Raw genomic sequence first — 15,141 nt, 5'->3', positions numbered from 1 at the left:
AAACACGACATCAATCTCTAAAGGATATCACCACATGGGCTCAGGAACACTTCAGAAAACCACTGTCACTAAATAAAGTTTGTCGCTACATCTTAAAGCTCTACTATGCAAAGCGAAAGCCATTTATCAACAACATCCATAAACACCGCTGGCTTCTCTGGGCCCGAGATCATTTAAGATAGACTGATGCAAAGTGGAAAAGTGTTCTGTGGTCTGACGAGTCCACATTTCAAATTGTTTTTGGAAATATTTGACATCGTGTCATCTGGACCAAGGGGGAAGCGAACCATCCAGACTTTTATCGACGCAAAGTTCAAAAGCCAGCATGTGTGATGGTATGGGGGTGCATTAGTGCCCAAGCCATGGGTAACTTACACATCTGTGAAGGCACCATTAATGCTGAAAGGTACATACAGGTTTTGGAGCAACGTATGCTGCCATCAAAGCGCTGTCTTTTTCATGGACGCCCCTGCTTATTTCAGTAAGACAATGCCAAGCCACATTCAGCACGCGTTACAACAGCGTGGCTTCGTAAAAAAAAGAGTGCGGGTACTTTCCTGACCTGCCTGCAGTCCAGACCTGTCTCCCATCGAAAATGTGTGGCGCATTATGAAGCGTAAAATACGACAGCGGAGACCCCGGACTGTTGAACGACTGAAGCTCTACATAAAGAAAGAATTCCACTTTCAAGGCTTCAACAATTAGTTTCCACAGTTCCCAAACGTTTATTGAGTGTTGTTAAAAGAAAAGGTGATGTAACACAGTGGTGAACATGCCCTTTCTCAACTACTTTGGCACGTGTTGCAGACAGGAAATTCTAAGTTAATTAATATTTGCAAAAATAAAGTTGGGTATAAAAGCAGCTTCCATGAATCACAAACAAGGATGGGGTGAGGGTCACCACTTTGTAAACAAATTATCGAACAGTTTTAGAACAACATTTCTCGACGAGCTTTTGCAAGGAATTTAGGGATTTTACCATCTACGGTCCGTAAAATCATCAAAATGTTCAGAGAATCTGGAGAAATCACTGCACGTAAGCGATGATATTACGGACCTTTGATCCCTCAGGTGGTACTGCATCAAAAACCGACATCAGTGTGTAAAGGATATCACCACATGGGCTCAAGAACACTTCATAAAACCACTGTCAGTAACTACAGTTGGTCGCTACATCTGTAAGTGCAAGTTAAAATCCTGCTATGCAAAGCAAAAGCCATTTATCAACAACAACCAGGAACGCCGCCCGAGATCATCTAAGATGACTGATGCAAAGTGGTCCGTAAATTCATCAAAAAGTTAAGAGAATCTGGAGAAATCACCGCACGTAAGCGATGATATTAGGGACTTTTGATCCCTTTTAATCAAAAACCGACATCAGTGTGTAAAGGATATCACCACATGGGCTCAGGAACACTTCATAAAACCACTGTCAGTAACTACAGTTGGTCACTACATCTGTAAGTGCAAGTCAAAACTCTACAATGCAAAGCCAAACCCATTTATCAACAATATCCTGAAACGCCGTCGGCTTGGCTGGGCCCGAGCTCACCTAAGATGGACTGATGCAAAGTGGAAAGGTGTTCTGTGGTCTGACGAATCCACATATTTGGAAACAGAGGACGTGGTGTCCTCCAGAACAGAGAGGAACATAACCATTCGGATTGTTATAGGCGGTAAGTTCAAAAGCCAGCATGTGTGATGGTATGGGGGTGTATTAGTGCCCAAGGCATGGGTAACTTACACATCTGTGAAGGCACCATTAATGCTGAAAGGTACATACAGGTTTTGGAGCAACATATGCTGCCATCCAAGCAACATTATCATGGACGCCCCTGCTTATTTCAACAAGACAATGCCAAGCCACGTGTTACAACAGCGTGGCTTCATAGTAAAAGAGTACGGGTACTAGACTGCCCTGCCTGTAGTCCAGACCTGTCTCCCATTGAAAACGTGTGGCGCATTATGAAGCCTAAAATACGACAACGGAGTCCATATTTCAATTTTTGGGGGGAAATATTTGACATTGTGTCATCCAGTTCAAAGCGGAAGCGAACCATCAAGACTGTTATAGACGCAAAGTTGGAAAGCCAGCATCTGTGATGGTATGGGGGTGCATTAGTGCCCAAGGCATGGGTAACTTACACATCTGTGAAGGCACCATTAATGCTGAAAGGTACATACAGGTTTTGGAACAACATATGTTGTCATCCAAGCAACGTTATCATGGACGCCCCTGCTTATTTCAGCAAGACGATGCCAAGATATGTGTTACAACTGCATGGTTTTGTAGTAAAAGAGTGCAGGTACTTTCCTGGCCCGCCTGCAGTCCAGACCTGTCTCCTATCGAAAATGTGTGGCGCATTATGAAGCGTAAAATACGACAGCGGAGACTGTTGAACGACTGAAGCTCTACATAAAACAAGAATGGGAAACAATTCCACTTTCAAAGCTTCAAAAGTTAGTTTTCTCAGTTCCCAAACGTTTATTGAGTGTTGTTAAAAGAAAAAGTGGTGAACATGCCCTTTCCCAACTACTTTTGAAGCCATGGAATTCTAAGTTAATTATTATTTGCAAAAAAAATAAATAAAATTTATGAGTTTGAACACCAAAATATATTGTTTTTGTAGTGCATTCAACTTGAATATGGGTTGAAAATGATTTGCAAATCATTGTATTCCGTTTATATTTACATCTAACACAATTTCCCAACTCCTATGGAAACGGGGTTTGTAGATTCAAATCATCCTAGCTCCCTTTTAACGTAACGTGATAAGCATGTCAACGCGCGGCACACTACCTGTTCTTTCACGGAGGCCAGTATATTGTTGGCCGTGTTGTTCGGCTCCATGCCTCGGCCGGTTGTATGACTACGGGTGGTCAGCAGAAGCCCCTCCTCCATCACTGGGCTCTGCTCAGGAACTGGCATTCCTCCTGTGCACACACACAAAAAAAAAAAACACAAACATGATCAACATTTGTCATCGATCGGGTTCGCTCCTGTACTCCTCGACCTCTCCCTGGTACGTATCGACGAGAGAATAAGTAGGTATCGATGGTCACACGCAGTGCACACACACACACACACACACGCACACACACACACACACACACACACGCACAGACACGCCATAAGGCCCCAAGACTGTCCGTGTTGCTCGTCTGACTGCGCGAATCAATGCCATATGGCCTTGATACAAAACGCCACACAAATATTGTTGCAGTTCAAGAAAAAGCATGCATTTTCACTGTTTGTTTTAAAGGGGAACATTATCACAATTTCAAAAGGGTTAAAAACAATAAAAATCTGTTCCCAGTGGCTTGTTGTATTTTTTGAATTTCATCCATCCATCCATCCATCCATCCATCATCTTCCGCTTATCCGAGGTCGGGTCGCGGGGGCAGCAGCCTAAGCAGGGATGCCCAGACTTCCCTATCTCCAGCCACTTCGTCTAGCTCTTCCCGGGGGATCCCAAGGTGTTCCCAGGCCCAACGTGTCCTGGGTCTTCCCCGTGGCCTCCTACCGGCCGGACGTGCCCTAAACACCTCCCTCGGGAGGCGTTCGGGTGGCATCCTGACCAGATGCCCGAACCACCTCATCTGGCTCCTCTCCATGTGGAGGAGCAGCGACTTTACTTTGAGTTCCTCCCGGATGGCAGAGCTTCTCACCCTATCTCTAAGGGAGAGACAGGAAACTCATTTCGGCCGCTTGTACCCGTGATCTTATCCTTTCGGTCATGACCCAAAGCTCATGACCATAGGTGAGGATGGGAACGTAGCTCGACCGGTAAATTGAGAGCTTTGCCTTCCGGCTCAGCTCCTTCTTCACCACAACGGATCGGTACAACGTCCGCATTACGGAAGACGCCGCACCGATCCGCCTGTCGATCTCACGATCCACTCTTCCCTCACTCGTGAACAAGACTCCTAGGTACTTGAACTCCTCCACTTGGGGCAGGGTCTCCTCCCCAACCCGGAGATGGCACTCCACCCTTTTCCGGGCGAGAACCATGGACTCGGACTTGGAGGTGCTGATTCTCATTCCGGTCGCTTCACACTCGGCTGCGAACCGATCCAGTGAGAGCTGAAGATCCCGGCCAGAGGAAGCCATTTTGTGAATTTTTTTTTCAAAATTTTACCGGTCTCGGAATATCCCTAAATAAAACTTTAAAGTGCCTTATTTTCGGCTCTCTGCGAAGACACTGGCCATTTCCCTGTGACGTCACACAGTGCTGCCAATATAAACAAACAATGGGAATACCACAGCAAGATATAGCGACATTAGCTCGGATTCAAACTCGGATTTCAGCGACTTAAGCGATTCAACAGATTACGCATGTATTGAAACGGATGGTTGGAGTATGAAAATATTGAAGAAGAAACTGAAGCTATTGAGCGAATTCATAGCCATAGCATGGCCGAATAGCTGCGTTAGCATCGCCGGTAAAATGTGCGGACCAAACGATCAGGACTTTTGCATCTTTTGTCACTGGAGCAACTTAAATCCGTCGATTGGTAAGTGTTTGTTTCGCATTAAATGTGGGTGGAAGGAAACGTAATATAGTTGCAAATGCATCTGCTGGTTATCCATACATCTCTGTGCCATGTCTGCTTTAGCACCGCCGGTAAATAGCATGTTAGCATCGATTAGCGTAGCATGTTAGCATCGATTAGCTGGCAGTCAACATCAACAAAACTCACCTTTGTGATTTTGTTGACTTTATCGTTGCAAATGCATCTGCAGGTTATCCATACATCTCTGTGCCGTGTCTGCTTTAGCACCGCCGGTAAATAGCATGTTAGCATCGATTAGCGTAGCATGTTAGCATCGATTAGCTGGCAGTCAACATCAACAAAACTCACCTTTGTGATTTTGTTAACTTTATCGTTGCAAATGCATCTGCAGGTTATCCATACATCTCTGTGCCATGTCTGCTTTAGCACCGCCGGTAAATAGCATGTTAGCATCGATTAGCGTAGCATGTTAGCATCGATTAGCTGGCAGTCAACATCAACAAAACTCACCTTTGTGATTTTGTTGACTTTATCGTTGCAAATGCATCTGCAGGTTATCCATACATCTCTGTGCCATGTCTGCCTTAGCATCGCCGGTCAAATGTGGAGACACTTTGGTACATTCAGCGGGGGTCTGGCGGCAGACACTTTCTCATCTTCGGGCCAGTGGTGCAACTTGAATCCCTCCCTGTTAGTGTTGTTACACCCTCCGACAACACACCGTCGAGGCATGATGTCTCCAAGGTTCCAAAAAATAGTCGAAAAAACGGAAAATAACAGAGCTGAGACCCGGTGTTTGTAATGTGTTGAAAATGAAAATGGCGGTTGGGTTACCTCGGCGACGTCACATTCTGACGTCATCGCCTCCAGAGCGATAAACAGAAAGGCGTTTAATTCGCCAAAATTCACCCATTTAGAGTTCGGAAATCGGTTAAAAAAATAGATGGTCTTTTTTCTGCACCATCAAGGTATATATTGATGCTTACATAGGTTTGGTGATAATGTTCCCCTTTAAGGTAGAGTCGTGGACAACGTTGACATACACTTGTAAAGAACATAATGTCATGGCTGTCTTGAGTTTCCAATCATTTCCCTACCATGCAATACGTCCGACACTGATTGTTATTTATTACTTCAGTACTCTTGTCTTGTTCTGTATATTGTACAGTATTTTGTATTTCTATAGTGTTTTGTATATTGTACAGCAGAGGTCCCCAACCACCGGTTGGTACCGGGCCGCAGAAGAATTTTTTATTCATTTTTATGAAAATATATATATATATATATATTTTTTTTAAATTTATTTATTAAATCAACATAAAAAACACAATATACACTTACAATTAGTGCATCAGTGTGAATGTTGTTTGTCTATCTGTGTTGGCCCTTTGATGAGGTGGCGACTTGTCCAGGGTGTACCCCGCCTTCCGCCCGATTGTAGCTGAGATAGGCGCCAGCACCCCCCGCGACCCCAAAAAGGGATTAAGCGGTAGAAAATGGATGGATGGAACCACAAAACCTCCCTTTTTCATGACAAAAACGTCCCTTTTTCATGACAAATAAAAATATAAAATAAAAAAATAATAAAAAGTGAAAACTTGCCAAAGGACATGTAAGCAAATAATAACATTGCTGTATGTATACTTTTGACCCAGCAGATTTGCTCACATTTTTCATCCATCCATCCATCCATTTTCTACCGCTTATTCCCTTTTGGGGTCGCGGGGGACGCTGGCGCCTATCTCAGCTACAATCGGGCGGAAGGCGGGGTACACCCTGGACAAGTCGCCACCTCATCACAGGGCCAACACAGATAGACAGACAACATTCACACACTAGGGACCATTTAGTGTTGCCAATCAACCTATCCCCAGGTGCATGTCTTTGGAGGTGGGAGGAAGCCGGAGTACCCGGAGGGAACCCACGCATTCACGGGGAGAACATGCAAACTCCACACAGAAAGATCCCGAGCCTGGATTTGAACCCAGGACTGCAGGACCTTCGTATTGTGAGGCAGACGCACTAACCCCTCTGCCACCGTGAAGCCCTCACATTTTTCAGTAGACCCATAATAAATTCATAAAAGAACCAAACTTCATGAATGTTTTTTTTCTGTGACCAACAAGTATGTGCTCCAATTACTCTATCACAAGAAAAATAAGAGTTGTAGAAATGATTGGAAACTCAAGACAGCCATGACATTATGTCCTTTACAAGTGTATGTCAACTTTTGACCACGACTGCATGTGCTTCTTGTCGGACGTCAGCAATAACGAGCCGCGAAATATATGAACAGGAATCCCAAAATGACGGAGGGACCGTGCTGGAAAAGATAATGAGCTTACAGAAAATAGAAAGAAAAGAAATAAATGAAAATTAGAAAAAAAAAACACGGATGAAAAAGCGAAGTGAATGTCATATCCTTTGTGCCCTGTGGTTCATAATTGAAATGTGCAAGTGGAATAAATTTGGGTCCCATTGGCATGGAATGAGCCGCACACAAAGGGCACCTGTGATGACGTTCTGGCAAAAGCAAACAATAGCAAGTGATTTTTTTTTGTTTTTTTTTGAGGGAGGAAACAGATATTTTTTACTGCCTCAAAGATTCACTGCTGCTGTCATCTGCAGGCTATTTAGAGGGAAGATCTAGACCAGGGGTGTCAAACTCAAATACAGAGTGGGCCAACATTTAAAACTGAACAAAGCCGTTAATCTTTTAATAGGGACCCCAAACAAGTTTTGCATTGAATATTGAACAAGCAAGGCTTATATAACTTTATAGTGACATGGAAAATTGAGTTTAAAATAATAATAATAAAAAAATATCAATGGCGTATCAAATCAAATTGAAATAAAAATTGAATGCCTCTTTTGTATTTGCAGCCTTCTGAGGTAAATATTAACATTAACTTTTTCCAGAGGCTAATACATTTGAAAATAAAATAATGAATAAATCAACCATTCAGGCCTTTTTACTGCTCAGTTAATGTCGGGGTTCAGGTGGGTGGTGTTAATAGTAGCGGTCCGAAATAGTTAGTGCTGCAAGGGGTTCTGGGTATTGTGTTTATGTTATGTTACAATGCAGATGTTCTCCCGAAATGTGTTTGTCATTCTTGTTTGGTGTGGGCTCACAGTGTGGCGCATATTTGTAACAGTGTTAAAGTTGTTTATACGGCCACCCTCAGTGTGACCTGTATGGCTGTTGACCAAGTATGTCGTGCATTCACTTATGTGTGTGTAATAGCCGCACATATTATGCGAGTGGGCCTGCACGCTGTGTGTATGGAGGAATTGCGGACGTGACGACAGGTTGTAAAGAATGCTAAAGGCCCTCAATATTGTTGTCTGGGTGGAAATCGGGAGAATGGTTGCTCCGGGAGATTTTCAGAAGGGGCATTGAACTTCGGGAGGATTGGCAAGTGTGAGAAATTGCGGTGTTACAGCGGCACCGCTGCTGTGTAATAATATATTGTAGCGTCCCGAAAGAGTTAGTGCTGCAAGGGGTTCTGGGTATTTGTTCTGTTGTGTTTATGTTATGTTACAATGCAGATGTTCTCCTGAAATGTGTTGGTCATTCTTGTTTGGTGTGGGTTCACAGTGTGGCGCATATTTGTAACAGTCTTAAAGTTGTTTATATGGCCACCCTCAGTGTGACCTGTACGCTGTTGATCAAGTATGCCTTGCATTTACTTACATGTGTGTAATAATATATTGTAGCGTCCCGAAAGAGTTAGTGCTGCAAGGGGTTCTGGGTATTTGTTCTGTTGTGTTTATGTTATGTTACAATGCAGATGTTCTCCCGAAATGTGTTTGTCATTCTTGTTTGGTGTGGGTTCACAGTGAGGCGCATATTTGTAACAGTGTTAAAGTTGTTTATATGGCCACCCTCAGTGTGACCTGTAAGCTGTTGATCAAGTATGCCTTGCATTTACTTACATAGGTGTAATAATATATTGTAGCGTCCCGAAAGAGTTAGTGCTGCAAGGGGTTCTGGGTATTTATTCTGTTGTGTTTATGTTATGTTACGGTGCGGATTTTCTCCCGAAATGTGTTTGTCATTCTTGTTTGGTGTGAGTTCACAGTGTGGCGCGTATTTGTAACAGTGTTAAAGTTGTTTATATGGCCACCCTCAGTGTGACCTGTATGCTGTTGATCAAGTATGCCTTGCATTTACTTACATGTGTGTAATAATATATTGTCGCGTCCCGAAAGAGTTAGTGCTGCAAGGGGTTCTGGGTATTTGTTCTGTTGTGTTTATGTTATGTTACAATGCAGATGTTCTCCCGAAATGTGTTTGTCATTCTTGTTTGGTGTGGGTTCACAGTGTGGCGTATATTTGTAACAGTGTTAAAGTTGTTTATATGGCCACCCTCAGTGTGACCTGTATGGCTGTTGATCAAGTATGCCTTGCATTTACTTACATGTGTGTAGAAGCCACATATATTACGTGACTGGGCCGGTACGCTGTTTGTGAGGAGGAAAAACAGACTTGACGTTGTAGGGGACGCTAAAGGCAGTGCCTTTAAGGCACGCCCCCTTTATTGTTGTCCGGGTGGAATTCGGGAGAATGGTTGCACCGGGAGATTTTCGGGAGGGGCACTGAAATTCAAGAGAGTTTGACATCTATGATTTAGAGATATACTCCAAGCCTGGGCTTTCTGCACATATCGTGGCTAACATTATTTACAAGACGACATTCAGACAAGATGACAATTTTGTGGTGCCGTGTCAACATCTTCATGAGTAAAGTAGAAAAAAATACGCATTCACCCTTAAAACATTTTTGTGCAATCCGATTATGAAACGATATAAATCGAATTAAATTGAAATACAAACCAAACATGCCAGGGTTTCCCACAGCACTTTGTTACAAAGGGGCCTAAACCAGGGGTGTCCAAACTTTTTCCACTTAAGGCCGCACACTGAAAAATCAAAGCAAGCGGGGGCGATTTTGATATGTTTTTACTTCAAAAAGCAATACAATATATGTGTAAAAATATACATTTAGGCCTCCACTCAGGCTTGATCCCAGGGACTCCAAAGGATTTTGGTCCAAAAAATATTTAAAATGTGTCATTATTTTGTATTATTGTTATTCGAAGTTTAAATCTCTAGATCATGGGTGTCAAACTCTGGCCCCGTGTGATTTAATTTGGCCCTTGAGGCAATATCAAATTAACATTACAGCTGGCCCGCCGTTATTACACAGCAGCGGTGCCGCTGTAACACCGCAATTTCTCACACTTGCCAATCCTCCCGAAGTTCAGTGCCCCTCCTGAAAATCTCCCGGCGCAACCATTCTCCCGATTTCCACCCGGACAACAATATTGAGGGCCTTTAGCATTCTCTACAACCTGTCGTCACGTCCGCATTTCCTCCATACACACAGCGTGCAGGCCCACTCGCATAATATATGCGGCTATTACACACACATAAGTGAATGCACGACATACTTGGTCAACAGCCATACAGGTCACACTGAGGGTGGCCGTATAAACAACTTTAACACTGTTACAAATATGCGCCACACTGTGAACACACACCAAACAAGAATGACAAACACAATATGCTTTCCTCCTCTCCAAGGTTCTCATAGTCATCATTGTCACCGACGTCCCACTGGGTCATTATTGTCACCGATGTCCCACTGGGTGTGAGTTTTCCTTGCCCTTATGTGGGCCTACCGAGGATGTCGTGGTGGTTTGTGCAGCCCTTTGAGACACTAGTGATTTAGGGCTATTTAAGTAAACATTGATTGATTGATTGACATTTCGGGAGAACATCTGCATTGTAACATAACATAAACACAACAGAACAAATACCCAGAACCCCTTGCAGCACTAACTCTTTCGGGACGCTACAATATATTATTACACACATGTAAGTGAATGCAAGGCATACTTGATCAACAGCATGCAGGTCACACTGAGGGTGGCCGTATAAACAACTTTAACACTGTTACAAATATGCGCCACACTGTGAACCCACACCAAACAAGAATGACAAACACATTTCGGGAGAACATCCGCACCGTAACATAACATAAACACAACAGAACAAATATCCAGAACCCCTTGCAGCACTAACTCTTTCGAGACGCTACAATATATTATTACACACATGTAAGTAAATGCAAGGCATACTTGGTCAACAGCCATACAGGTCACACTGAGGGTGGCCGTATAAACAACTTTAACACTGTTACAAATATGCGCCACACTGTGAACTCACACCAAACAAGAATGACAAACACATTTCGGGAGAACATCTGCATTGTAACATAACATAAACACAACAGAACAAATACCCAGAACCCCTTGCAGCACTAACTCTTTCGGGACGCTACAATATATTATTACACACATGTAAGTGAATGCAAGGCATACTTGATCAACAGCATGCAGGTCACACTGAGGGTGGCCACATAAACAACTTTAACACTGTTACAAATATGCGCCACACTGTGAACCCACACCAAACAAGAATGACCAACACATTTCGAGAGAAAATCTGCATTGTAACATAACATAAACACAACAGAACAAATACCCAGAACCCCTTGCAGCACTAACTCTTTCGAGACGCTACAATATATTATTACACACATGTAAGTAAATGCAAGGCATACTTGATCAACAGCATGCAGGTCACACTGAGGGTGGCCGTATAAACAACTTTAACACTGTTACAAATATGCGCCACACTGTGAACTCACACCAAACAAGAATGACCAACACATTTCGGGAGAAAATCTGCATTGTAACATAACATAAACACAACAGAAGAAATACCCAGAACCCCTTGCAGCACTAACTCTTTCCGGACGCTACAATATATTATGATATTTACCTCAGAAGGCTGCAAATAGAAAATATGCATTAAATTTGTATTTAAATTTTATTTGATATGCCATTGATATTTTTTAATTATTATTATTTAAAACTGGATTTTGCATGTCACTAAAGTTATATAAGCCTTGCTTGTTCAATATTCAATGCAAAACTTGTTTGGGTCCCTATTAAAAGGTTCATTTGTTCAACCTTGGCCCGCGGTTTTGTTCAGTTTTAAATTTTGGCCCACTTTGTATTTGAGTTTGACACCCCTGCTCTAGACCATGGGTGCCAAACTCTGGCCCGCGGGCCAAATCTGTCGTCACGTCCGCTTTTCCTCCATACTAACAGCGTGTCACGTAATATTTGTGGCTTTTACACGCACACACAAGTGAATGCAAGGCATACTTGGTCAACAGCTATACAGGTCACACTGAAGGTGGCCGTATAAACAACTTTAGCACTGTTACAAATATGCGCCACACTGTGAACCCACACCAAACAAGAACGAGAAACACATTTCGGGTGAACATCCGCACCGTAACACAACAGAACAAATATCCAGAACCCCTTGCAGCACTAACTCTTCCAGCTAACTGAGCAATAATTAACGTTTTATTCATGCATTTTCTCTTGCTACTTCAAGGCTTGAATGATTGGTTCATTCATTATTATTTTATTTTCTAATTTATTATTAGCCTGTGGAAAAAAAATTTGATATTTACCTCATAAGATTGCAAATAGAAAAAAAGGCATACATTTTTATTTAAATTTTATTTGATATGCCATTGATATATTTTTTTAAATGATCATTATTATTATTTGAAACTGGATTTTGCATGTCACTAAAGTTATATAAGCCTTGCTTGTTCAATATTTAATGCAAAACTTGTTTGGGTCCCTATTAAAAGGTTCATTTGTTCAACCTTGGCCCGCGGCTTTGTTCCGTTTAAAATTTTGGCCCACTCTGTATTTGAGTTTGACACCCCTCCTCTAGATCAACATTAGGTTTATCCGTCAATATAACGTTTTTAAAGATTTAAGTTGTATGCCCTTTTTGTCAAAGAAAACCCAGTTTTGTTATGGAAAAAACCCACAAAATATGCAATAGTTTCCCACAGTACAATTTTAAAGTGGAATATTTGAAATAATAGAATAATTGTAGCCTTAAAAATGTCAAAACATAACACCATTGATTTCAATTTGTTATTATTTTTTTTAGCAATGACACAAAAATAAAAAAATCGCACTAAAATTATTGGGGACGAAGACGAGGGTGGCTGAAAAGCAACCAGAGGAGCGAGCGGGTTGAGGGAAGAGGAGCTGAAAAGCGACCCGACCTGCACAGAAGGTCTGACTTATACCAACATTTCATACAATTACATCCTTCAGCAAAAATCAACAGGAAGTTGGCAAAAACCCCTTAAAAACAAAAGTTTCCTAAAAAAATTTAATTTTTGCCTCTTTGAGATGTAATTTGACCCCCTTAAAATGCTTCAAAACTCACCAAACTCTACACACACATCAGATCTGGTGAAAATTGCGATATAATAAAAAGACCAAACCTCAAAACTCAGAATTGTGCTCTACTGCCCCCTAGGAATAACACACTGACAAAACTGCTCTTGGGAAGAAAACACAGACAGAACTGCGTGTAACTTCCGGTAGGAATGTCGTAGAGACATGAAACAAAACCCTCTATGTAGGTCTCACTTAGACCTACATTTCCTTCATTGACATCCTTCAACAAAAATCAACAGGAAGTTGGCAATTACCCCTTCAAAACAAAAGTTTAGTAAAAACCTGTCACCTTTTTTCAAACATTATCTCCTCTGAGCGCGTTTGTTGTGTCGGCTTCAAACTCGCACAGGAAAGAGATTGAACCCTTCTGATTAAAAGTTGCCCAAAGAGTTTTTCGAACTGCTCAGGTTTTGATTTTACGAGCCTTCAAAGAACTGCTACGCTAATGCTGCTGCGCTGCTGCCGTCTCAAGACGGCCGCTTAAAATCTGGAAGCACCAGCGTGACCACACAATGCAGAGAAGGTAGGTAATGTGCGGGTAAAGATATGTTAACTGTCAAACTAGTGCCTCCTTCTTTCACCCAGTTAACATATCTTTACCTGCACATTACCTACCTTCTCTGTCAAACTAGTGCCTCCTTCTTTCACCCAGAGAAGGTAGGTAATGTGCAGGTAAAGATATGTTGTCTGGGTGATGGCAGGAAGCACCAGCATGAATGGGTGCAAAAAAGAAGCACCAGTTTGACCCCAGGATGCAGGGAAGGTAGGTAATGTGCAGGTAAAGATATGTTGAATGGGTAAAGGCAGGAAAGACCAGCAAAAGTCGGTCCCGTCCATCGCTGCTTGCAGCTTTAATTTAGTGTTGTTTTGATATGTCATCTTAGTGACATCATGCACAAAAGTGCACTAATAGCTTGTTTTAAAATGTCTCTGACAATCTTGCACTTTCTGTTTTGAAATGACATGAATGTTTGTGCCACTGCTTAATAACTGTTTAATAAATACAGTTTTGGTCATTTGACTTAGTTGTGATTTCCTTCTTTGCATGCAAGTTTAAAATAAGCATATATTAATGCAGTATGAACAAGAATATTTTAATGTAGACACATAGAATCATCATATTGCTGTGATTATATGCATCAAGTGTTCATTCAAGGCTAAGGCAAAATATGGAGATATATATCATGTATCGTGACACGGCCTGAAAATCGCCCAGCCCTACTTTAAAGTCAATTTGGACGAATAAATATTGTCGTTATTAATTTTGTGGCGAGTTTAGTCCATTTTGCACAAATAAGCAAGTCATAAATCATACAGTCTATAATTAACAAAGCCTAACCGAGATGTGATTATGCCCGACAATGAACTATTGACACAATCAATGCAAAACTTGTTTGGGTCCCTATTAAAAGGTTCATTTGTTCAACCCTTGGCCCGCGGATTTGTTCAGTTTTAAATTTTGGCCCACTCTGTATTTGAGTTTGACACCCCTGTCCTATGTTGTGTTAAAAATCACTTCCTGAACGGTCTAAAAAGAACGCAAATCTGATTTAAATGAAATACATGCAGAGCAAAGTTGTGATATCCTACCTTTAAAGTTCCCCATTTTATGCGATCCGGACTCTACATGGCACTGGAAGGTTAAGTTTTAAAGCGAAAGAGCTGCCGGCACGCTCTTATAAGCACACAACGGACTGGCTCGTCAACATTTCTGTTTTTCTTCCAACGCGGAGGCACGAAACAGAAAGGCATCCACCTTCCTGGTGCAAAAAGCAGCATAGTGTTGTCAGGCTAAGAAACCCAGAAGTAGGTGAGAGGCGGTGAAGGAAGACTCTGTGAAGATTTTCAAGGCTATAATTAGGCAAATACCAAGGGACTATACGCTTCCCAATGGGTTAAAAGGTGACCTCATTTTGGTCTAAACAAAGAGACAAACTTGTCTGATTACACTGCAACCTATGAAGGTCCCTGAGGTCGTAAAAAAACCACAACTAGTGAAGTTGGCACGTTGTGTAAATCAATCAATCAATCAATGTTTACTTATAAAGCCCTAAATCACTAGTGTCTCAAAGGGCTGCACAAACCACCACGACATCCTCGGTAGGCCCACATAAGGGCAAGGAAAACTCACACCCAGTGGGACGTCGGTGACAATGATGACTATGAGAACCTTGGAGAGGAGGAAAGCAATGGATGTCGAGCGGGTCTAACATGATACTGTGAAAGTTCAATCCATAATGGATCCAACCCAGTCGCGAGAGTCCAGTCCAAAGCG

The 15,141-nt window shown here is 42.1% G+C and overlaps 1 protein-coding gene across 7 annotated transcripts in view; it reads right to left on the bottom strand.

The window, feature by feature from the left end:
- LOC133537889 (plakophilin-4-like) overlaps positions 1–15,141 on the bottom strand; it is a 280,220-nt gene that overhangs the window by 198,475 nt on the left and 66,604 nt on the right. For 2 of the 7 annotated variants that reach the window (XM_061879012.1, XM_061879018.1), the window contains exons 1-2: positions 14,457–14,631; positions 2,801–2,934 (exon numbers count right to left, since the gene is read on the bottom strand). In XM_061879012.1, coding sequence (XP_061734996.1) covers positions 2,801–2,934; positions 14,457–14,472 — 150 coding nt within the window. In that variant the 5' untranslated portion in view covers positions 14,473–14,631. Of the gene's footprint in view, positions 1–2,800; positions 2,935–8,936; positions 9,115–14,456; positions 14,632–15,141 lie in introns of those variants that run through there. The other 5 variants (XM_061879015.1, XM_061879016.1, XM_061879017.1 and 2 more) reach the window with 5 other exon arrangements.

The sequence above is a fragment of the Nerophis ophidion genome, linkage group LG19 (assembly GCF_033978795.1).
Source record: "Nerophis ophidion isolate RoL-2023_Sa linkage group LG19, RoL_Noph_v1.0, whole genome shotgun sequence".
NCBI classification, from domain to species: domain Eukaryota; kingdom Metazoa; phylum Chordata; class Actinopteri; order Syngnathiformes; family Syngnathidae; genus Nerophis; species Nerophis ophidion.
This window is presented reverse-complemented; position numbering and strand designations above follow the sequence as displayed.